The following is a 24,065-nucleotide window of genomic DNA, read 5'->3' as shown; positions in this document are numbered from 1 at the left end:
TGTCTTTGGTGTAACGAGTGACTGTAGAGCACAGAGGCACAAACATGCAGCGGCCGCAGCACCATTCGATTCCGGAAATCTCCTGTGCTCGAATGTTGACGCACGCGCGCCACCGAGTACGTTGATTTTGTGCGCTAGTAGTGAAGGAAGAGCAAAATGGCGGAACTCGAAGACGTTACCTTGGATGGAAAACCACTTAATTCCCTTCGTGTGGCAGATTTGAAAACTGCTTTGGAGAAAAGGGGGCTACCAAAAAGCGGTCAGAAAAATGCACTTGTCAAGCGACTTAAGGGGGTAAGTTTGGTCACGATACTTTGCTTCCGCAAAAAGTCAAGTTCAGTCGGAGTCTCGTCGGAGATAGGCCAAGCATCAGTGGACATATGCGAGAAGCCTTTGCATAGTAATATTGGTTATTACATGCTTGATTTCGCAGGTGCTGCACCCTACCCCCTAATAAATTGCATTAATAAATATTAGGTAACGTTGCTTACCACATATGTGAAGCTAGTTAGTCAGCTACTCTGCGAAAAGCTAACTCCATATTATGACAAGATGGCCCGCGTTCGTTGTGTTTACGTGAGTCAGTTGATAGTGCTGTCCAGAGTTTCCTCCCCTTGAGTTGATGTTTGTTTCGTCAAGTAAGCGGCGTGGTGTTCAGGAATGGTGAAGCGAATGGCTCACTGCAAACTACCATACTGTAACTGGACTGCAGTGTCTGATTGGAATGAAACATCCTATCGCTAACATTATTTATCTTATTAGCCTAACGTAACGTTTACGTTAACTGTTGTCAGAACATAATAGCATAAACTTCCAAGTGTTGTAGTTGGTCATACAGTCAATAACACACACAATTAAATGGATTTTACGTGCTAATTCTTGGGCATATGTGCTACCAGTTAACTATCGTTATATTTTATTTTTGTGGTCTTATTAACTTAGGTTAGTTTGATCCCCCTCCCCTTCCTATTGCTACCATGTCAACGTTAGCTAATTTAGCTAACTTTAGCTAGCTAACTAACGTTGCGGTAAACAAGTGATTTTAAAAAGCACACGAAGTGTAAGCTGAGTGCAAGGCTAACTAACGTTAACGTTAATATTTTGATAAGTGGTAACATCGTACTTTTGAGGTTGGATGTTGCATGTATCCTTGCTACAACGCCCATTAATTTCCAGTTACAGTAAACGTTAACTTACTCATATATAAGTGTCTCTGCTTACTGTGAGACTCAAGATACAGTCGGTTTAGATAGCGCGTTTAATATAATTTGTCATGGGAGGCTATGCAACGTCTACTTCTCTGAAAATATATGGATTCATTCACAAGTACCATAACGTTGTAAAACATATTGTTGTATATACAGTTGTAATACCCGTAAAATACACATTAAACACCTGTGATATTACACCAATTACATTTTAACGGGAACCTTTGAACATCCGACTCACTTGACAAAAATGAATCATCGTAGGCTATCCAAAAAATATTTAAGTAACTTGGGATCAAGCAAACTATGTATGTACCCTAATAATTAAAATGCTTATTTTGTGGATTTAATTCTTGCAAGTCAATATTAAGTGCCTTGCTGGGCCTTTCCCGCGTATTTTTAAAGTGTTTTCGGCCGATATGTTGCATCCATTTGCGTTCAAGTTAAGAACACGAAAGCAAAATATGAAAATATATGGTGATGGTCCTAGCCGACGATAAACCGGGGTATTAGGGGGTTTTTTACATGAGAAGATGCAACTTCAAACAAATAAAATGGCATATTTGAAAATCAGATCAAGTTGCCTTATTTACATTTATGTATCTTAAGAGAAGATCTCTCTTCCCTGCGACTGTAACTAAGGGAGATAAATACTAGTTAAAAAATATATGTAATAAGGCCCACCTTGGACCGGCTTGACAATCATGTGACCTTACCAAAGCTGTTTACACACATGGAAGGAGTAACTTGGGGAAAACAGAAGGGGCATATTGGTTAGGCTGTTGAGTTATTATGTAAATAGGTTTATTAAAACAATTGTCACTTGATAAGTGATGTTTCCTTTCCTATATCCCTGTGTAAAAGTCAAGCACTGTGTAGTCAGTGGGAGAAATCAAATGCCGTTTTTACAATTTGTACAAACTTGCAGTGCTTTAGATTTAGTAACCACCTAACATAGGCTTACCAACGTCTATGTACTCATTGTAATGCTACACATTTGTAACTGTGTACTGGAGCTAGTCATAACATGGTCATAAAAGAAAAGTCCGCATTTAATAAATCCATTCCACTTTACAACTTTAGCCAGGATAAATGTTGCTGTCATTAAAAACTCTGAATCTCAGAATCACAAACATAGGATAAGATGTTGCCTACTACGAATGGAGATATAAAATAATTAGGCAGTTTTTGTGCATTTATTGTATAGTTAGGCGACACATTTACTACAATGGAATTTAAAGGAAATTTACAAAAGATACGAGAATATGACTAATAGACATTAATTGCACAAATTAAAATGGCCAGACAGATATCTTGTACAATCCATATGTGAGGTGTGACAGCTGAATGCCATTGGTATCATACTACTGTGAACATATATGCCTGGTGTCCTTTGTTTGATCAAATTGCATTTTTGAATTGCATTTTTGATCGGGTGTTTAACATAAAGATACATAAATTAACAGCCTGATTCAATAATAGAATGACTTAAATAGTTGGTCATAACCTGCAGTTGCCGTAAAACTTCAAATAAAAGCTGAGCCCCAAATAGACTCTTTTACACCCCTGGTGTGGCTACAGGCTTGGATAAATAGCATAAAAGCCTCAAATAGAGGCCTGGTCTGTTTTTCAGTTTCAGGTTTTATAATTTCCTCTCCTACAACCTGCCAAAAGATTAGCTTTCTGTGTGGCACGATATCTTTGTAAATTACGTTTGATTATAACGCGTTTCATCTTTTCCGGCTCTTCCCGCTATTTGGATTGTTCAGATTATTATCTCTCTATTAACACTCAATGGACAAAGTCATCATCTGTCAAAGGATAGCCCACACATTCAGCGTGTTTGAAATAATTAATTCGATAATATTTCCCATCTTTGCAGAGGAACAAATGTGTGTGAAAGGAATTAAAAGCCTGTCTCAAATACAAGTGCGGCAATTTTGGAAAATCAATTATTTGAAGTTTTTCGGTATATGTTCTTCCCTACACCAAAATATTGTCTATGTGTACCATCTCATTTCAGTTTTTCTTAAACATTAAACAGGAATCATTGACCATATCCAGTATTTTTAGAAATTGGATGTGAAGAAATATGACTTTAGATTAGATGAGATGAGATGAGATTAAACGTTATTGTCGTTGCACAGGTAAGGACAACCAGTACAACAGAAATATATATACATATATATGTAAATATGTAAATATTTACATATATATACATATGTAAATACATGTATATATGGATGGGTTCTCGGGGAAAAAAAACTGTTTTGTTCTTAAATATACTATCCCAGTACCAACACGTAAACAATCTATCCCTGATGACCTCCCTCTCTCAAGGCCCCACATCATGCCAATGTCTCATCTGATCTGGCAAGATTAGGCATCATAAAGTTACAGTTCTGCACTGCCAGTTCTCCCAGTGCAGTTATGAAACAGTAATAAAGAGTAATGACAAAACTGTCATAATCATTTGAACACAGATTTCTGCTCAGTGCATACTAGAAAGAAAATGTAGATACACTCAAATAGTGTTTTAAGGGGTTATTTTAGTAGTAATAGAAAATCAAATTGGAATCTGAGGTAGTCCAAAAGTCCAAACATTGTTTGAGGATTTGTCTTTATAATAGTTTCCCTCTGATTGTGTTTGTTCACAGGCTCTCATGTTGGAGAACCTACAGAAGACATCTACCCCTCATATTGGGCTGCAGCCCAACTCGCAGGTGAGATCATTGCTTTGGCCACTCCGATCAGAACCATGCTGAGACCGGCACACATTGGCTGCTGCTCTGTTTTTATATCAGCCAAACAGGAAAGCAGTAGATGCCAGTAGTTTTTTTTTTTTTTTCTGTGGAGGATGCTGAGAAAGTCACCTGTCTCTTGGACAGATCTAATATAGTATATGGATATCTGCAGTGGGAGCGTAAGCTTTCTGCTTTCTCTAACATTAGAAGCCAAGTTGACAATTACAAATATGTCAAGCAACTTAATTATTAAACAACTTAATTTTAATAAAATATCTGTGTGGCAATTCTGGAATAGTCCTTCACATTTACACCACAATGACATTAATATATAATACCAAGGGCATAGTTTTTTTCTGATTTATAGTCAAGCACACTGTAAGGTAGAAGCCTTGTGAGTTAATTAGGGAGAAAATATTTCTCTTCTTATTACTATAAAATAGACCAGTCTTCTAAAGTGTTTTTTTTTGCGTGTCGTGAACGGAATGCTTCAGTTACACGCCCAGCGTAGCTTCCTTGTCATGGTTCTGAGCTAGCTAGATAGCTTTGCACACAAATTGTGCAACAAATGAATGTCCAGTGCAGAAAACAGACAGAACGCCACATTTCTATATGCGGAGTGTGTGTGATATATGTGTATATAAAGATAGATAGATAGACACACACACACATAGGCAAAGAACTCGTACAACTTGATCTTGATGCTCCACAAGGTTGTGCGTTCATTTCACTTTTGCAACCACAGCTGTGTCATGTCATAGTTAGTTGTCGTAATAACTTATTGATTACCTAATTCGGGACCCAAAACATGCACTATTACATACAGTATCACTGTTATTGCATGAGTCTCAAATAGGTCATGGATTGCTACATATATTTTACCCTTTAATGTGCTTCCCCTTCCTTCCCTTAGATTGGTGCGGAGATGAGTCAGAACAGTTTCATACAACAGTATCTGGCAAAGCAACAGGAACTGCTTCGACAGAGACTAGAGAGGGAGGCCAATGATGCTGTTGACAAAGAAGGTAATGTCACCAAATCCACATTGCAGAGGAAGTGTTCTTAGATCTTAAGGCAACCTGTAAACCTCGGCAAATGCTGGCGCCACCATTTCCTAGGAATAATGGAATTAGCATAAAACCTTTTTTGTGTGTGTCTGCTCTCTGTCAGCTCTCTAAACAGAGGATTTGTATTGGCTCTCTGTCAGTAAGTTGTCAGGAGGACCTTAGCAAAGTCCATATTAGCGTAACCTGTCACTAGCTGCTGAGTGAGTGCTGACATGTGATTCCTCTGCTTTTGGGCTTTCAGCAGGCATGGACAGCCTTGCAGGTGGTGAGGAAGAGGACAACGCTGAGGCCAATGACAACTCCTCCTATCGACCAGAGGTCAGCTGCTGCACCCACTCACATGTGTCTGTCTGAATGACAGTTGTGATTGACAGATCGATAGATAGATAGATAGATGGGTGGATAGTTAGATAGATGGATGGATGGATGGATACATAGATAGATGGTTTGGTTATTTATCTCAAGTGAAATCAAGGCATCCAGTAGTGTATGACACATACATACAGAACAAGAAAAATATTCAGTCATTTCAACACTGTAAGGGCCTGAATCGACCAATCGTGTTTTGGGTCCACCTCAACCTCATTTTCAGAGCTTTGGTCAAGTGTTTACAGTGGCTAGGTTACGGTTGTCGAGAGAGAAGTTACATTGACAAGCCCATCACTGTTTAACAGATTTGAACTTTCAGCGCTCTGAGCGCTGCAGAAAAAAACGGTCAGTGCTGAGGGCTTTTTTCCAAAAAAAGTACACAGTAATAGAAAATAAACCATACGAACCCTTACTGCATTTTTACCGATTACAGGCAAACAATTACACATAATAATACATACTTTTTAATTTAACATTTTAGCTTTATGTTTTTATTCAAGTCCTCCTTTCTCGCCTTACAGCATAGTGTCATACCCACCCGGCCCTCGCTAATGGAACCGCAGGAGGAGAAAGGACTGGACCGCGATGGTCCGCCGCGTGCGGTGGCGTCCCTCTCCGTCCGCGTGGTGGGCGAACCCGAACGCCAAGGCCCCGCCGTGCACATGCCCCAGCTCCAGGAGAGCCAGAGCGCACCCTACGCCGCGGCCGGGTCCGCCCCGTCAGTGCTCCAGCACAGTCGCTTCGCTCACCAAGCGGTCAGCCAGTCTATCCAGGTGGACAGCGACGACGATGACGACGACGACGAGAGCGAGGAAGAGGAGGAGTGGGGACCTGCGGCCGGGAAGAGGGGCGGCGGCGGCGGCGGTGGTCGGAAAGCTGCTGCCGCGGCAGCGGCTGCGCAGTTTCTCCCGACCCCGCAGAGATCCCGGCGTAAGCTCCAGCCGCCTCAGCACATTCCCCCTCAGCCAGCGATCCAGCCTCCGCTTCAGCTTCGCCAGCCCACCCCTCCACCCTCGCCTCCCCTGGAGCTGTCCTTCCCCTTACCGGACACCCCCAAGCAGAGTCCACCCGACCTGAACCAAGCAGGCGTGGCTGCGGCCGAGGCTCCACCTGCCGGCCTCCAGAGACAAGACTCCAGCTCCAGCTCTCGCTCCAGCAGCCCCGAGCCCCCCGCCAAACTTGGCCGTGGACCCCTCAGCCTGCTGGTCCGCAAGATGGAGTCAGAGGGGGCGTCGTTTGAGGGGGCGTTCGAGGAGGAAAGTGCAGCGGCAGCAGCGGCGGCGATGGCGGCAGCAGCAGCAGCGGCAGCTCAGAGTCAGAAGGAAGGAGCACCTGCCGCTGCTCCGGGTGTAATGATGTTCCATGGAGCTGCTCACAGCAGTGGAGATCAGATGGTTTCTCCTGGTGCCCAACCTGTCTCCCTCCCCCATGGGTCAGATGCTGTATCCATCATCACCTTCAGCTCTGGGGCCCCAACAAGAGGTGTCATCACCACTATGGCCGAAAGGGAGAAGACCGAACACATGCAAGGTCCTTCGGAAGAGGAGAAGAGGAAAAAGGAGAACGAAGAAGCAGCCAAGGCAGACAAAGACAAACCCGAAGACTCTCGCGGTCAGCAGACCTCCTCGACGACCTTCCTGCCTCTCTTTGACGTTTCTGCCATCGCCTTCCCTCCTGGGACCACCGCGTCTTCTCCTCCCCCTGCGAGCAAGAGACGCACCTTCTCCGACGCCCCGCCATCGAAGGGTCTCTTGTCGCCCACCAAATCAGAGCCCGCGCACTCCGACAAGGCGGCCAGTCCTCAGCCCCCGGCTGTCCACAGGGGCAGCATCCTCTTCACCAGCCACCAGCAAACTGCCCAACCGCCCGCCGCCGAGGGCACCGCAGACGCCGAGATGCCCAAACAAGCGGACCGACGCCAGGCGTCATCGGAGGGCACGGCCCAGGCCGCGTCTCTCCTGCCACCCTCACCCCCGCCAGACGACACGGAGGCCGAAAGGAGAGGCCGTGGAAAGGAGCAGGCTAGCAAGCGTCGCTCTTCTGCCTCCAGCGACTCCTCGTCCTCCGACTCGGACTCCTCCGGGTCGTCCGACTCCCAGGATAAGTCCTCTTCCGTGAGCCAGAAAAAGGTGTGAGATTAAAGGGTGAACAGTCTCCTGCTGTTTTAGCCCACCTTATAATTATACAAAACAAAATGTTTTTACTTCAGTGAAAGGTGTTCTTTTCCATATTTCCTTTGTGCTTTTCACTATACTTCATAAGCAGCATGTCCCTGCCTCTTGTGATTCATCCTCATGCTTGATTTCAGGGAAAACAAGACCAGCGAAGATCTGATGGCAAAGGCGATGGAAGTGAAAACACTCACAGGTTGGCTTACAGGAGTGCTGCTGCCTCACTCACACACACACACACACACACACAAGCATACAGTTTAAGACTGTTACATACATTTATCTATTTATAATTCATCCTGACACATTTGTCAAATAAGATTCACAAGGAGTGCAGTTCTCCTCTAAATCACTGCACCTACACCAGGACACATGTTAACTTCTTTATCTAATGCACAACATAAAAGTCACCTGATAAGTGGCATAAACTGAGAAAAAGTATGTTATTAATGCACATCATACATAAAAGGCATATTTGCCTAACATGTGAAAATATGAAAATATGTAGATTGTCTTGAAAAAAGAACTGATTCTGCAGTAAATCGTACAAGCTGTGCACACAGACATTTAATGGCCATTTAGGCTAAAAAATAATTTACTTTGCTTGGCAAATACATTTTTCCTTACAAGTCAGCTCCCCCTGTTGGCCAGTTTGAGAGTGGCCTCGTCCAAAACTATTTTAGGACAGGCAAGCTTTCTGTGCTCCCCATACCTTCATGGGTGGAGTGGCAAAACGGATTTCGCCATGGCTTTGGTGAGGGCATGGCTTATTCTGTATAAGACTTGTGGCTAACGTTTGCCTTTGCCCAGCTGCCACAGAGAGGGCATTTGGAAGAGGGCGAGGCGTGTTTCCTTTTGCTGTCTCCAAGTGAAACCTAAGAGAGCCTTTGTTGGTCTAAAAGGAGGAGGAGGATCGTTTTCCTTTTTTTTTTTTTACAGGATGACCACATGCAGCTGAAAAAAGACTGCAGATTAGTAGCTGAGCATCAAGTGGAATCTTTGGTCTGTGGTCATGTGTCAGAAATAAGACGTCGTCTTGTGGCATTATTCTGAAAAACTTTCCATTGAGAACCGCAAATTAGGTTTCTCTTGTGTGCAGTCACTGGAATAGGATTTAAACAGGGGACTAAGTAGACATAGATCAGAGTGTATATCCATATTTATTTATATGTAAATACGTACAATACTCAGGCTTTGTTTTAAGTGGTCCTTAAATAATAAACTTATGATTGCACTCAGAGATGCAATTTTAAGAATGTCAAATGTTTCTTGGCAATAAAGAATGCACCACCCTACCACCACCACCACCAAGAATGTACAGCCCTGCATCTTATGTTGATGGAAAACTTTGCATATGACTTAACAGGCATAGCAGCTCAGCATTGAACTGTATATTCAACTTTGGCAAAAATGTTTGAAATAGTTCTTAGATCATTTGAGAATTTAAACAGCACTAACAGAACAACTGTGACAATTTCAAGCGTTATTGTTGAAATGAAATATCAGTAACTATAAGAGCACTGACCTCTGCCAGGGCCGAAGGCCTTCAAAGGCAAAGGACCCACTCCCTTTTCACTGTAAGCTCAGAGTGATGGAAGACAACCCTCCCCCTCTTGCAACTCAAGAGTCTTCCAAGGATTCAAACATGATTTAGAGCTTGATATAGAGTTACAATGAAGCAACTTTGGCAATGAATGTACTCCTGCCATGTTGTTTTAATCACATAACACACGTTTCCAACTGGCTGCTGGTGTGATTTCTTCTGTCATGAGTGGGGAAATGTTTCATACCTTATTGGAACGTGCTGAGAAGTTGTCTAATCGTTTCCCCAAGATTCCAAACTGTGTGTGGTCACCGAATGAGATATGGCAAGCCGACATCAGTCGGTCATATTTCTTGTCAGGCACTCAAAACGACAGCCTCGAGCATGTTGCCTTGGAGAGGGAGAGGGCCAAAGCCGTGTGGGTCCTTTCCCTTGTTTTTTTTAGGCTGCTCATGGTTCCTATTTGTGCTAGTCAACATGGCTGCCGTCTCTACGCCGCTGCCATAAAACCGACGCATTGCACAATTTGCCGGTTCTTGCATTCGGCACCTCGCGTCTGCAGTTGGTTAGCACCGCTATTACGTTTAACCAAAGACGATGCTTTTCGAAGGTCACAAAAACGGGTGAGGACACGCTTGCTCCTACAAACGAAAAAGAGAAACATCAGTGTAAGGTGTTGTCTCGATAGAGGGGTGACACCTATATTATAAAAAAATGTGAAGCTTCTTCCGCGTCTTTGAGAGCTTTATACTAGTGCGTTGAATGACTGTAGCGTGGTCTCAGCTAAGTTGCACCTGGCCTCGTAAATTAAAGAACATGAGGTGGACGAGCATTTCTCTGTTCAGTCACGTTTACTTGTCAGAAAAAAAGGGTTTAATGTAATTAAAGTTTTAGAAGAAAATCGAAAGAAATAGAGGATATGTTTTCAGTTGCTGATCACCAGAATTGTATGTGCTAAGCTGAAGTGTGTACAATGTAACAGGAGGACTCTAATGACATCATTGTATTCATAATTATTAGGGGAGAGCCAGACATGGAGCAATTGTAGACAATGGTCTCCATTTATTGTCAGTGTGGTAAAATGAACAATAACCTAATTAAAGAATTCTGAGTGTTCACCTCATTTTCCTTTACCAGTCACTTAGCCATTACCACCCTAATGTTTTATTCTATTATGTTTTGTCTTCTCTCTTGTCATTCTAATTTAGTTGTTCACCTATGTGTAATCACTTGGGTCCTTTGGTACCCTGCAGCTCAACCCAACTTATTTTTATTTTCTTTCTTTCTTTCTTTCTTTTTAGGGAGGTGAAAGAGTCTGCCCTCTCCGAGTCAGCAGATCCGGCTGCCGTGGAGATGATGGAGGGGGTTCTTGATCGCCCAGGGCCGCAGGGTCAGACAGACACTCAGGCTGAGCCAGAACCTAATGAGGAGTTCTCAGACAAGGTAAGAATTACCCCTAGCAGTGGCAGTTCCATGCCCATTGGGTAGGTGAGGTGACAAGGTGAGGCCCTGACTGGTGTGTGTATGTGTGTGTGTGTGTGTGCTAGGATGGAGGAGTTGCCTAGGTTGTCTTGTAGTGTAGCTATGTAAGGTGATTGGTTTATCTGCACTCTTTCCTGACCCTCTGCAGACTAATGTCAAGGGATGTCAGGAGAAATTGGCCCATTTTCTCTGTTATCTGGTTTTGCGTAGACTGTCGTTTTAAGAATGGATCAACATGAGTGCTCTAAGAGCATGTTCTTGTTTTATGATAGTTGTAATCAATATATTCCTTGCAGTGGGTATTCCTTACAGGTGCAGTAGGCAGCATTCTCTTGCACATGCAAATGCCAAGTTCTATTTACAACAATAAATAATCTGAAAAAAGCTGGGCCTGCATTCACAAAGCTTAAAAGGCTACAAGGAAAAGATGTTTCAGTTGTAGCTTTTTTTTATTTTGTATTTTTTGTATTTTTTATTTATAGTTGTCTTTTTTTTACTAAAAGTAGTTCAAAAAGAAGTAGTGAAGAGGATTCTTGACTCACTAAGACCAGCCACCAAATATATTAGAATATAAATAGTTTCTGTCATTCCACCATTCTATCATACAATGTTTTGGATAATTACTGTTCAACGTATTACCCTTTCCCCATCATGAGGGGGATGACCAGTCCACTGATACTTGGCCTGTGTGTAGCATATCATGTGATTATGTGTAGCCTGTGTCATTTTGATTGTTTTTGTTTTTGGTAGGCTATGAAGCACCTGCCTGCTCACCACCGGCATAAACATGTCAATCATCAACCAGTTAGAAAAGTCTTTGAAAGCAAGCTTGAGACTAGGGCCCCAGTTCTGCCTTGCAGAGGACAGTGCACCTTGTTGTCGTCTTTTCTAAGTTTGAAAAGATCCCAAAACCTCAGACATTCTCTGCCTTTTACGGATGGTTTCTTGGCTCACCGTCATCACGGCAACTTAATTCTGAAAGTGGTGTGTGCGTCAGTATCAACAGTCTGTGTGAAACAGTGGTTCATGAGCCGAGCGGGCCACATCACGAGAATTTGCCTCGATTATGTTGGTAAATTGTCTCAGTAGCTTAGTGAGTAAAATTTAGGAGAAAACTTTGTTACAGTCTTTGATTGCAGCCTAAGAGTGCTGTTAGTGGTCAGATGAAATGCTTTGTGAATACAAGCCCAGATCTTAACGTAAAATGTCAAATTCCTGAATAGTGAGTAAAAGAGACACAGCGTTTGAGATACAGATCTTTATCCCACAGATCACTAAGGCTTGTTTGGTGGACTACAGTGCATTTTAAGGTGTTTCACAGTCATAATTGTGACACCATAACTCTCACATCTTTAGAGTCTGATGGCATTTGGGTCTGTAATGAGACATTGCCCCATCTTAAGTTTGTTGAATGAGGTCAGTTGTCAGTACATATAGTCTTTGGCTCTGTGATGGCCTTGTAATGCACGAGTTAGCAACCGTGACGATAACTTTGGCTTCTTAATCTGCTTATGAGCATGGTGAAAGTTTTGTCTGTTTAGCTGGTAACTATCTTATGCTAGCCAACAAGACCATTTGATAAATAAGGATATGAGTATAGATAGTGAAAAGGCTAAAAAAAAAAAAAAAAGTTTCTCCACAGACAATGCTGCCTATTGCACCTTTAAGTAAGCATAACCTAATATGGACATCTTTCCTTGTTAGCTTTGCTTAGCTTAGCTTCCCAACTCCTGGATATAAAGCCAAGGATACTCAGAAAAGCCTAGTGGAAGTCAGTTGATCCCTTGAAGTTGAAATCAGTTTATGAAGCCAGACGTATTTATTTTGAATGTGTATGTGTTTGGGGGAAGTGTTGTCTTGTCCAACCCTGTTAGTCCCAGAAGTAGAATAATATGCTTCCACCATATTTTCTCGGGTTAAAATGTGAAGTCCCATGAAGAACCGTGGGTTTTTAGAGCATATTTAGCTTTTAGCTCTCAACACTAGTACCATTACTCTTGTCTAGTGTTGTGTGACAGTTTTATTTAAACACAGTATGAATAGCTACACCATAATTGTCAGAAGATGACACATGCTACTGTCCGTTGCGTAAACGAACATGCATCTGGACTGATTACATGTGACAGATTGTGGGACTGATAGGGTTAATGGACCCTTAAAATGTCTGGGGAGAGATGTAGGTCTGTCTGAATTATTCTCCTCTCTTCTCAGCCTCTTCACATTCCATTTCCTCTCTGCTATCCCACTTTTTGCTCTCTCTCTGTCCCACTTTCTTTCTCTCTCTCTCCCTCCCTCCCTTCCTCCCTTCCTCCTTCCCTCCCTCCCTCCCTCCCTCCTACCCTCCCTCCCTCCTACCCTCCCTCAGCCTTTCGCCTCAACTCTGTATTTGGTGGTGTGCCTGACTGTTGAAAACCCCAATTGATTGCTTTTTTGTGAAGGTGCCCTCCCCTCCTTCATTGCCCATAATGGTACCTGCCTACTTCCTCCACCTCCTGTTCCAACATCAACACCACCACCACTACCACTACTCCTCTTCCTTCACCTCCTGTGTCGCTATGCCTAAGCGTGTCGGCTGTACCTGAGCTAGGCTCCCCCAGATTCACCACTGCACTGAGTTAGCAAGAACCTGTGGAAAAGCTGCAAGGACACTCGAGAGAGCATCTCACTGCTAAGACTTTTGCCCCAATGACAACTGCCCCCCCTCCCCCTCCCCCTGCCCCTCTTCCCCAATCGTCCCAGCTGTGGATGAAGGACATTTTGATGTGGGTGGTGGCCGTCTCATGCCCTCTCATACCAGTGCAAAGGGAAAAAAAATCCAGAAACTCGTAAAATCGCCCGAGGAAGAACTCCAAAAAAGCCCTGTCTGGATTCTGCCTCCGCAAAACAGCACACGTTTGTTGTCTAGCTTGTGCTGCGGCCATCTGTGTTTGTCCTACTCACTCACCCAGACTTGGCAGACCGGAGCCTTTCTGACGGCGCTGACCAACTCGAAAGGCCTCCCGACTCCGTCTCCAACTGACCGTTCCAGATCTGCACACTCTGGTGAGAAGGATGCAAGTGAGCTCATCCCAGTGCTCCTGCTGAAGCGGAGTTAACCCATTTTCCCCTCGTGGGTTTGGACTGGGCCATGATGCGTTCCATGGACACCAAGTGAAGTTTCCTCATCTGAAGGCATATGTGGCCATGTTTTGAGGATATCCAGTGTTTCACTGACACATTGAGATTGGAAAACAAAGGACACTTCCATAAGCTTCCATAAGACTTAAACAAAATTAAATGGATTACCACGCCTGGATTTAGTGCAAAGACTTTTGACTTGATCATGCAATCCAACGAACCATTGCAATCCATGAACAATTACAGAAGTTTTAAATCCCAGTGAAGCCCGATGCCACAAAATGAGGCTTGGTGTCCTGGTCTTGGAGATATCCATCCATGACTTGGGTATATGAAGTTTTGGATTCATGCCAAAGTGGTTTTGCATTGATGCATTATGGACATACTCTCTCTCACTCCTGGATATCCAGTTGCACTTGTGAGATGGACATAAGTAATCTTCTCACTCATGGCATCCACTTCGAAGGCATCCCCATTTCAAGAGAGACCCTTGCCCCAACAACAGACTTTGCATTATGATGCTCCTGAGAGTACTTCAGAGCCCCATAAGTGATGGACCCAACCAAGCAGAAAGGGGACTTTTGTGTCAGGTGGCCAGTTGGCACTTACATCTTGTCAGCCTCACTGATCTACCGGTCACTGATTGGACCCTTGTTGCCTAGATACAGTGCACACTGCCATGCGATTGGGCCATAGCCAAGCCAGTGAAGAATCAGGTGTCAATGGTACAAGGAAGTACATTTTTTACAAGATAGATTTATTTTCCATTAACTAATAGACATGACCGTTTCTTCACAGTACTCAGAGAGTGCAAAACAGTTTTACTTTTTTAATGTGTAATGAAGTGTTTTTAATATTTGTGAAATAATCCCAATGGCCTTTTTTATAGCTTTGCTGGAGATGGAAGTGTCGTCATTGTGTACAAAATTAAGTGGCACCGCATGCCTTCAGGAATAGACCTCAGTGTCCCTCCTTTTAAAATAACCTATGCAGCCATACTCAGTTAAAATGACATTGGTAGACCAAGGGCCGTCTTTCAGGGAGACAGAAACTCCAGTGCGTTGTTTTTTTTAAAAGATTTTATTGATCTGAGAAGAGAGCCTAATGATGCCATCATTTTTGTGTTCTAATTGGCGTAGCCACAGTTTGATGTTCGTCATTCTGTCCAATTAGAACTCCTTATTGTGAGTATGTTTACCATCAAATGGACACCCCTGTTGGACTGGGCTGTTCTGTTGGCAAAGGCACTAAGGGCTATTGTGCTAAGGATTTATTTTATAGTCAGGGCATATTTGTAATATGAATCACGCCTGTTGTGCTTTACATCCTTTTGTAGCTACTGTATACTCACTTTGACAAAGTAAGAGACCTCTCAAAGGGCTCCCAATATTTACAATCAGTGTTACTGGGCTTGTCTTGGGCAGACGCATTTAAAATGGCTTCCAAGCTTTAAAGTCCTTTGGTTTGCTGTATGGTAAGCCGCGACGAATTTGTGATTTTTCTGGTGCTGGAGCTACTGTCTCTCTGTATTGACTTTTTTTAAAAATGTTGATCCCCATGGTAACGGTAGTTTGTTGGAGTGGTTACATTTCTCACTCATGGGTTTCTCCTCCTTACCTGTCTGTCCTTTCTTCCCATCTCTCTCTGTCCCTCTCATTATTTTTGTGCTTGTTTGAGTCTCTCCATCTCATCTCGTACACCCCTGTGGGGTCTTTTTTTGTTTGTTTGTCCTCTTTGCCTTGCAGAGCGCCTCAGCAAAAGGACTTCCGACGCGAAAGATCTCGCTGAGTAGTAAGTACAACTTTACTTTTCTTAACGTCAGGGGGTCTTATCTAACATAAACGTCAAACTCTGTATGTCCGTACACTGGAGTTTAGCTCCCATTTTTTAACAATTAAAACCAGCGACGTTTCGACCCGTCTGGGTCTTTTCCAGACAAAGAAGAAAACCTACAGAGGTCGAAACGTCGCTGTTTTAAATTAAAAAAAATTGGGAGCTAAACGAGTGTCCTGCACCTGACTAAGAGAAACCACTGGACCCGTCCTCTCTGACATACAAATCTATTTTGGAGGGCTTTCTTATTTTGAGTATGAAAGCTCTGTTCAAAATGGCAGATTAGACTGTCTCAAAGTAAAGATAACTGATAAACTTACTCATAAGCCAGGCTCAGAGCACATTGCCCAAAATATGCTCAGACAGTTGGATGAACCCTATATCTGACACAATTTCATCAGTACTGTAAGAATTCACACATTGCGTTGTATATTGAATTGTTCTGGAAAGAAGTTTGGCAAACTTTTTCTGGGCTCGAATTTGTAATAATGTCCAGAACCATTTGTCTCTGCCATTACACAAACGAATCACAAGGTGGCGCTTTAACAAACTGTTTTGTAGTTTTGGCCTCCAGGTTGAATGATCCACCTTTGAGCTTTGTGAAACGTGTTTCCAAATTTGACCTGCTGTTCTCATTTTGAGTCATGATGAGAGAGTGTACTGACTAAAATTAGCAAAAGGATCTATATTGGGCTAAACTGCAAGACTGCAGATAGACAGTTGGAAACAATTTGTCACTTTTCAAAGAAAGTTTTTATAAGCAACTTGTATGGGCGTCATCTTAAAATTATTTTTCTAAATGAATTTTCACGGTAAATGGAATGTGTGAAGGACGACTAAGCACACCTCCTGTTCAAATAAGGGGCCAAAGGGTTTGCTCTTATCTGGCTCGGATGACCTTGCAGAAATGTAAATAAAAATAGCAACGTTTATCATCATTCATCAACAAATTCTCATAAGATGTGAGTTAGTGTGCTAGCATTTTATCAGCTCCCATTGTGTTGATGTTGATATTGGTTACGTTTTTTTTTTTTTAAACCGCAGTACTTAGATTGCTGTTATTATTTAACAAAATGCAAAATGCTAAAGTAAGGAACTGTAATCCTTTGGCTCTCTCCACAAGTTTGGAATTCCCCCACCCTTTTCTTGTTTTGAGTATTTGATTTTATATAGCAGGTATTTCGGCGGTATATTTTGTCCTTTGTTGTGAATTGGGTGATGCTGTTGAACTCCAGTAATCCTTGAGATTACAGTAGTGCATTCCAGGGATTGTTGCCACACCTCTGTTTTAGTGTTGCATAAATAATGTGGAGCTGTGATGAGGGAAGGCTTTTATGGGAAGTTAAACAGCAACCAGTGGGCCTGACTACTCATTGGTGAAATAGCACCCCTACATAAAGTGCTTTAAGGGTATGTAGATATTTGCCCAATGCTTTCCTGCACTCATTCATTGGGAAGTGCTAATAAGTGTAACATTTAGTCTAATATTTTGAGGCAGTATTTGTAAATTGACTGATTTCTGTGTGTGTGTGTGAGCAGCCAGCAAGTCTCCAGGTGGTGCAGAAAGTGCTTCTGCGGAGACCGATTCGTCAGGTGGGGCGAACCGGAAGAGGCGATGGGGCTCCAGCACGTCCGTCACGGCCAAGAAACCGTCGATCAGCATCACCACCGACTCCCTGAAGGTATCAGGAGTTCCAAACCGAGAACAAACAAAACAGTTAATCCAGTTCACGAAATGGACCAGTTTAAGCATTTCTTATTACAATAGTTATTGTTGAGCAACACTTCAAACGTGCACCCAGAATCTATCACAGTCCCCCAGAGTTAAAGCTGCAGAAACTTGAGCTATGTATTTAGCGAGAGTACTGTGACCTCAAGATATATGTGAAAAATTGCTAGTATTTCTCGTCTAACTTATGCATCTTTTAATCCATTTTGTTATGGTCATCTCAGTCCCTGATACCGGACATCAAGACCTCGGAGGAGGCCGTGGTGGAGCTGCACCCAGAGGACGCATGTCTCTCAGGGGAGGAGGAGAGCACTGAACACCAGGACAGAGAGCCTGACAGGGACTTGAAAATCCGGCGTACTGTTACACAGGTATTTTTCCCAAGGATCAAGGATATTCTTTTTTTCAATTGCTCACATACATAAGAGATGCATAGAGTAAAACATGCAGTGAAGTCAAGTGGCATTTTAGCTGCTCTGTTAGCAACTTCAATAGGTTTTGTCCACTTGGTTTTATTGCCTCACAACTGGTATGTGTGACAATTGCACTGTGTGTTTAAAGTGAGGTGACAATTCCTTATGCTTAACGTCACTACACATATACTGTTGTACTATATGCAAATGTTTTTCCACATTTACATTCAGGAACACATTCTCAGACCAAGCTGTGCCGTGTGGGTTTGACACTGAGGAACGCGATACAGACGAATGCACCTGTGTAGTTTTAGTGATCACAGTGGTGTTTACAGTCTTTTCAAACAAGCTTTTAAAAAAAATAAATAAATAAATAAATCTTTGTCATAGTTTTACTAGCCTAGAGCTGACACTTTGACTAAGAATGAGCCTATTTCACAAGATGTCGCCACTGTGTAAACTAACTTCCTCTGGAACAGCTCAGTCTTCAGGAAAGACCGAAACAGGAAGATGTTTTACCCTGCCAATTAAGGCATCATTAACATCAACTAGGCCAGACACCTGGACACTGAAATTGGCTCATGAGCTGAAATCCTGACTTGCACAGAGGGAGAGTGCATCAGGGAACCAGACTGTGATCGATATTTTTTGCTCCTTTTTTTCAGGTTGTCTCAGAAGACAAGGAGAACGGACAGACTGAACTAGATGAGGAAGAAGACGAGGAAGACGAGGGAGCCAAGGGGAACGAGAGGAAACGAGCCCGTCTAGACGACGGGGCTGAGATTTCATTGGACGGCATGGAGAAGCATGGCGGCTTTTTAAACCAAGACACAGAAGCCAAGAAGGGTAAATGGCCATCATCCAGTAGTGCAATTACGAGTTTTGATTGTGTGGCGTTTGTGTCGAGCTTTCTCTTATTTCCCCCTCTTCCTCTCCTCCTTTTTTAGTGTCTCCCAGCGACTCCGTGACCCGCCGCTCCTTCAGCAAGTCAGGCGTGTCCATCACCATCGACGACCCTGTCCAAGTCAGCAAACAGCCGTCGCCACCGCGCGGCAAGATATCCAAGATTGTCCACGTCCGAAACCTGGTGAGATCACTCGCACACGACACGTGTATTCAAATGTGACCCTTTCCTGAAGTTGGTGATGGGTCTCACTGGCCAAAAGAAATCAACCAACGAACCAATCAACCAAAGTGTCTTGAAAAGTGCTTAAGTAACAATTAAATGTATTAGTATTATTACTGTTATTATTATTATTATTATTATTATTATTAAGAATGTGTATCTATGCATATTTTAGTTTAGCCTGGTTTTTATTGTTGTTGTTGGTCAGACTACCCACAGCCTCAACTGGCTCATGCATAACCCTTGTTGTATCTCGGCTGCATTGAAAAAGAGGGTTGGCCTCAATGTAATCCCGAGAATGTTAAATAAAGGTTTCAATCAATTATTATTATTATTATTATTATTCATAATAATGATAATAATAATAGTAATATTGTTTTTCGTCAGAATTATTATTATTGTTGTTGTTATGACTATAACTACGGGTGATGGATTTCTACCTTCTTAAATCCTGACATGATTTAACCCGTCCCGTGTCCTCTCCCTTGCCTGCTCCTCTAGGTGCGCCCCTTCACACTCGGGCAGCTGAAAGAGCTGCTTGGCCGCACGGGCACCATGGTGGAGGAGGGCTTTTGGATCGACAAGATCAAATCCCACTGTTATGTCACTGTAAGACAGCACTGCGATGTCCTGCTTAGTGTTTATGTACAATAATGAAAAAAAAAATACTAACAAGGCATTAATGGCTCGACACAATACTAACAAGGCATTTTGTCACTGTAAGACAGCACTGTGATGTCCTACCTGGTGTTTATGTACAATAATAATAAAAAAAAAAATACTAGCAAGGTATTAATGGAAGAAAGTATATGTTGTATACATTAGACACGATTAGATTAGATTCAACTTGTCATTGTGCAAAGTGCAAAGTACAAAGACAATGAAATGCAGTTGCAAAGACTATGAAATGCAGTTAAATGATTGAATTTATTACTGTTGGAGTTGTAGGACTGTCATATGAAATGTGTTATTTCTCCCCCTAATAGTTTCTTCTTCCTCTCTTTGTCAGTATGCGACCACGGAGGAGGCGGTGGAAACCCGCACTGCCCTGCATGGTGTGAAGTGGCCCCTCAGTAACCCCAAAGTGCTCAACGTGGACTTCTGTGAGCAGGACGAGGTGAGACCTGCACAGAGGGGCATGGATTACAACAAGTCTTCTCCTGCTCTTTTCTTTCTCTCTGGTCACTCAGATGTCCAAAATGATGAAGATAATTGCACTCTGGAAATACTTGTAATATATAATTATAATATAAATATATATAATATAATTGTCTACATTATACAAGTGTACTATTCTAACTTCTAGTAGTTTTTTCAGTAGCAGCAGAGATAACAAACGTTTTTGTGTTTCTACCTACAAGTGTTCATTCAAATAAAAAACGTTGTTGTCATGTCTGCTTGTCCTTCATCAGTTGGACTTCCATAAGGGTCTGAAGCCAGACTGGACTCCCGAGGGCAGCGCTCCGCAGCAGGCCTCCGGGCCTGGAGCCGGTGCCCGCGCCGCCGGGCCGCCGCCGCTCATGGGCAACCTGGAGCGGGGCCAGGCGGGCCCGGGCAGCGCGCGCGACCAGTGGGCCGAGCGCGAGCGCGAGATGCAGCGGCGCGAGCGGACGCGCTCCGAGCGCGAGTGGGACCGCGACAAAGTGCGGGAGTTCGGCAAAGCGGGAGGAGAGGAGCGAGACGGCAGGCGATCGCGTTCCCGCGAACGCCGGCGGAGAGAGCGGGGAAAGAGCCAGGAGAGGAAGACGGAGAAAAAGGAGGAGGAGAGTAAGTCAAGAGGCACTAGTGGTGTTTCACGCCCAAGTGGAATGTTCTCACCCCTGTACTTTAGTCTTGTCACTCTGTTCTGAGGAGGAAGGGGGAAGGGGTGAGAATGAGAAATTTAAATTGTATTTGTAACAATGGGACAATGTGTAATTAAAACATAAATGTAACCATTTTATGGATTGAACCACAGTTGGCCTTAGGCTAGTTTACACCTGCAGTCCCACACCAGAATGGTACTGGGCCTCCATTTTGCACAAGCCTGCTACCGTGGTCATCAGAGCATGCTTTTAGAGGGTGTGGGGAAGTTTCTTTGTTATCCCCTCTGCTGTTTGGGTGAGCGGTGATGATTGAGTTTGTAACTACCGTGTTCCTCTTTTCTCCCTCGTGCTGTAACAGAGAAGACAGCAGAGGAACCTCCTGCCAAACTGCTGGATGATCTGTTCCACAAAACCAAAGCAGCACCCTGCATATACTGGCTCCCTCTCTCGGATGAACAGGTTGGTTTCTCACATGTGACACACACACACACACACACACACACACACACACACACACACACACACACACACTGTCAGAGACTGAGGAACACACTAAGGTAGAATCGTTTACTGTTACCCAGGCCACAATCTGACGTTACCTAATCTCCAGCAGTCGTAACTTAACATTCCTGCCACATGTCTAGTCCTTGCACAGGGATCAACAGCGTGTTGAGCGCAGGAAGGAGCGAGAGAGGAGGCAGAAAGAGATGGAGGAGGAAGAGAAGAAGCAACAGGAGGAGAAGAAGGACCGGGGGACCCAGGGCCGAAACAAAGATGGAGGAGGAGGAGGAGGAGGAGGAGGAAGTGGGCCAGCTACAGCTCCGACCATCGCCGCAGGCGCCGCCGCCAGCCGGCCAGGAGAGCGAGACCGCCCGGGAGACCGGCCAGGAGATCGGCCAGGAGATCGGGACCGTCTGGGAGATCGAGATCGCCCGCGAGATAGGGAGAGGGGAGATCGGGAAAGGGATCGGGAACGGGAGCGAGATTCCGAGCGTGACCGAGGCCGCGACAGCCGCGATGGCCGCGATGGCCGTGATGGCCGGGACGGCGACCGGAGGAGGGATTCCTACCGAAGCCAAGGAGCAGAGCCCAGGCGGTCCGGGGGCGCCGGGGCAAGTCGCCGCTCTCGCAGCCGCAGCAACCCCTCCAGAGACAGACGGCACTGAGCTCTCTCTGTGTGTGTGTGTGTGTGTGTGTGTGTGTGTGTGTGTGTGTGTGTGTTTGTACAGATGTGCACGCCTGCCTGTGTGTGTGTGTGTGTGCGTGTGTATGTATGTGTGTGTAATAGTGGGGGGAAAACACTGTCCCCAGACACTGAAGAAAATACTTACTGTATCCCAGGTCCCCTTTCCCCCATCCTTCCATCCCAGTTACACACTGTCTACTCGCCACTCACTCTTTGTTAGTGTACACTGTCACTTGTTGAAGGTTTGTGTCCCCATCTACTTGCTAAGCTGTAGCCCATCCTCAGGAACCGCCTGCCCTCTTCTCAAAGGACTCGTCCCGTCACAGTTCTGCCAGTGAAGGTCTTAGAGGCCGCCCCCTCCCCCCCCTTTTTCTTTTTTTAATTACGTTGCTGTTGCTGTATGTAATGTTGGCTTGATGCTGTGTGTATGTATTGGTTGGTTATTCTCCCCCCGTCCCCGTCCCCGTCCCCCCACAACAATTCTTCCTTTATTATGTATTCAAAGAGCACTGGGGTTGGGATTTAAATATTATAGAAGCAGTTTGGAGGTTCGGGATGGGGTCTTGAAGGGAAGGTTCTAGAGCCGCGAGGGAGTGACGGTTCAGTGCTGCACTAGTTTTTTTTTTTTTTCACCCGTCACCTCTCTTCTCTTTATTTCATTTTATTGTGTTTAATTTTATTTTTTGCTGTGTCGCAAAACATCCTGGTTGATCAAAAACCTGCATCTCTCAAAGACTACGTGAGGCCTCCATAGTCTTAATTTCTCTTAATTTCCCTCATTGACCCTTTCCTCTCCTGTGAAACTGTGGATGCGTGACTGCAATTTTGTCTTTGTAAATCAGACAAGGGATGAATTTTAAAATCAGAAATGAACCTTTATAGAAAGAGAATTAATACTTTAATAATATGCTTATTTTAAAGTTTTTTGCTTTTAGTTTGAGAAGTTTGAAGAAACATATTTGCATTTTTTGATTTATTTACCTCCTGTAAGTGTTGGATGTATAAAGAATAAAAAAGGAGTGTGCTGTTTTAGTTTTAACAGAAAACGTTTCATTTTACATTCATAATAAAATCCCAAAGGCGCAGACCTAGCAGCCTGAGGAGAGGTAGGTCACTGGAGATGTCGTCTTGTAGAATTGTACGTTGTAGCTAAATGTATTGTGGGTGTGTAACCAAGCACAGAACCCATTGATGTTGAATGAAAAATGTTCATAAGTAAAATCTAATTGAATAGATTATGATATTATATTATATAAATTGAAACAATAGACTGCAATAACATTACAAGATTATTACCAGCATTTTGTTTGTATAGCCTTGGCCTGTTATTTATGCTTTATTTCATGACAAGTCTGATGTTCTCAGATACATTTTTCCCTTTGGAGTACTTGTGCTGCAGTTGAGGAGCTGCCAAAAAAAAAAAAAAACAGGTTTTGAAGAAGATTGAGTGGTGTGTTATATTTTTTGCCAGAATGTGTAATGTGAGCCATCATGGTACTTTGAAGATCCAAATGGGGTGAGGTTTTGTCAACAGTGTTGATGTTAAAGCAAAGAGGGTTAAATGAAGGATCTTTGGTTAAAGGGAATGAAAAAGACCAGTGGTGGTGGGATTCTTAAAACTACATATCCTAAAAGGAAGCATAACAACAGTATGCAAAATAAGCTGTAAAATTGTTTATATGTATATTAACTGACTTGTTTTAGTTGGATGGTTTTGGACATAAACCAACAAATGTAGTTTTAGCCCTTGTGAGATTACAAAAACCTTCAGGAACTTGACATTCTAATAGGACCTTGTATAATGAGACCATTATTATGTTGGGATTATCTTCTAAAACGTTGTCCTACTTGTGTCAGTTGGTGATCAGATTCACTGTCACTAGTCATGTCACATACTCAAGGATGACTGGGAAGTAGTAATGTTTTGATCTCATTAAGGTAGTGTTCTAATGCCCCACACATGCTCACAACCATTGCCATTAAAATTACCAAAGGTGGTTGGCTCAGCGTTAAGAATAAGCTTTACAGAAATTAATTCCACTGGATGAATAAAATGAAAAGCAGCTAACCGCACATACAGTACTTGAGGGTGTGGTAGAAGATCACCCAAGATGGCAGTCTGAAATATACTCTCAGATTATGATTTCTCCCAAACTGATGTACTGTACGGTAGGGACACTATCTCCTATTGTTAATGTTGTGTAAGGGTTGATTTCACTTCCTGTTATGACTGCAAATAGATGCAACTAAATGAGCTTAGTGAGCTAATAGA

The 24,065-nt window shown here is 43.4% G+C and overlaps 1 protein-coding gene across 2 annotated transcripts; it reads left to right on the top strand.

Moving 5' to 3' along the window:
- Positions 1–121: 121 nt before the first annotated feature.
- Positions 122–23,094, top strand: acin1b (apoptotic chromatin condensation inducer 1b). Of its 2 annotated transcripts, none has more exons than XM_062516481.1 (17): positions 122–294; positions 3,866–3,931; positions 4,866–4,977; positions 5,264–5,337; positions 5,910–7,517; positions 7,697–7,755; positions 10,404–10,545; positions 15,447–15,492; positions 17,074–17,216; positions 17,488–17,634; positions 18,342–18,522; positions 18,624–18,763; positions 19,304–19,411; positions 19,812–19,919; positions 20,215–20,569; positions 20,966–21,066; positions 21,252–23,094. In XM_062516481.1, exons 1-17 carry the CDS (start codon positions 157–159, stop codon positions 21,771–21,773), a joined length of 4,050 nt encoding a protein of 1,349 aa, XP_062372465.1. In that variant the 5' UTR covers positions 122–156; the 3' UTR covers positions 21,774–23,094. The 2 variants fall into 2 exon arrangements, with proteins under 2 accessions (XP_062372465.1, XP_062372464.1); XM_062516480.1 differs by having other exon boundaries at positions 5,261–5,337.
- The last annotated feature ends 971 nt before the right edge of the window (positions 23,095–24,065 follow it).

The sequence above is a fragment of the Sardina pilchardus genome, chromosome 16, assembly GCF_963854185.1.
Source record: "Sardina pilchardus chromosome 16, fSarPil1.1, whole genome shotgun sequence".
Taxonomy (NCBI): domain Eukaryota; kingdom Metazoa; phylum Chordata; class Actinopteri; order Clupeiformes; family Clupeidae; genus Sardina; species Sardina pilchardus.
Note: the sequence above shows the minus strand (reverse complement) of the source record. Positions and strands in the feature narration are given on the sequence as shown.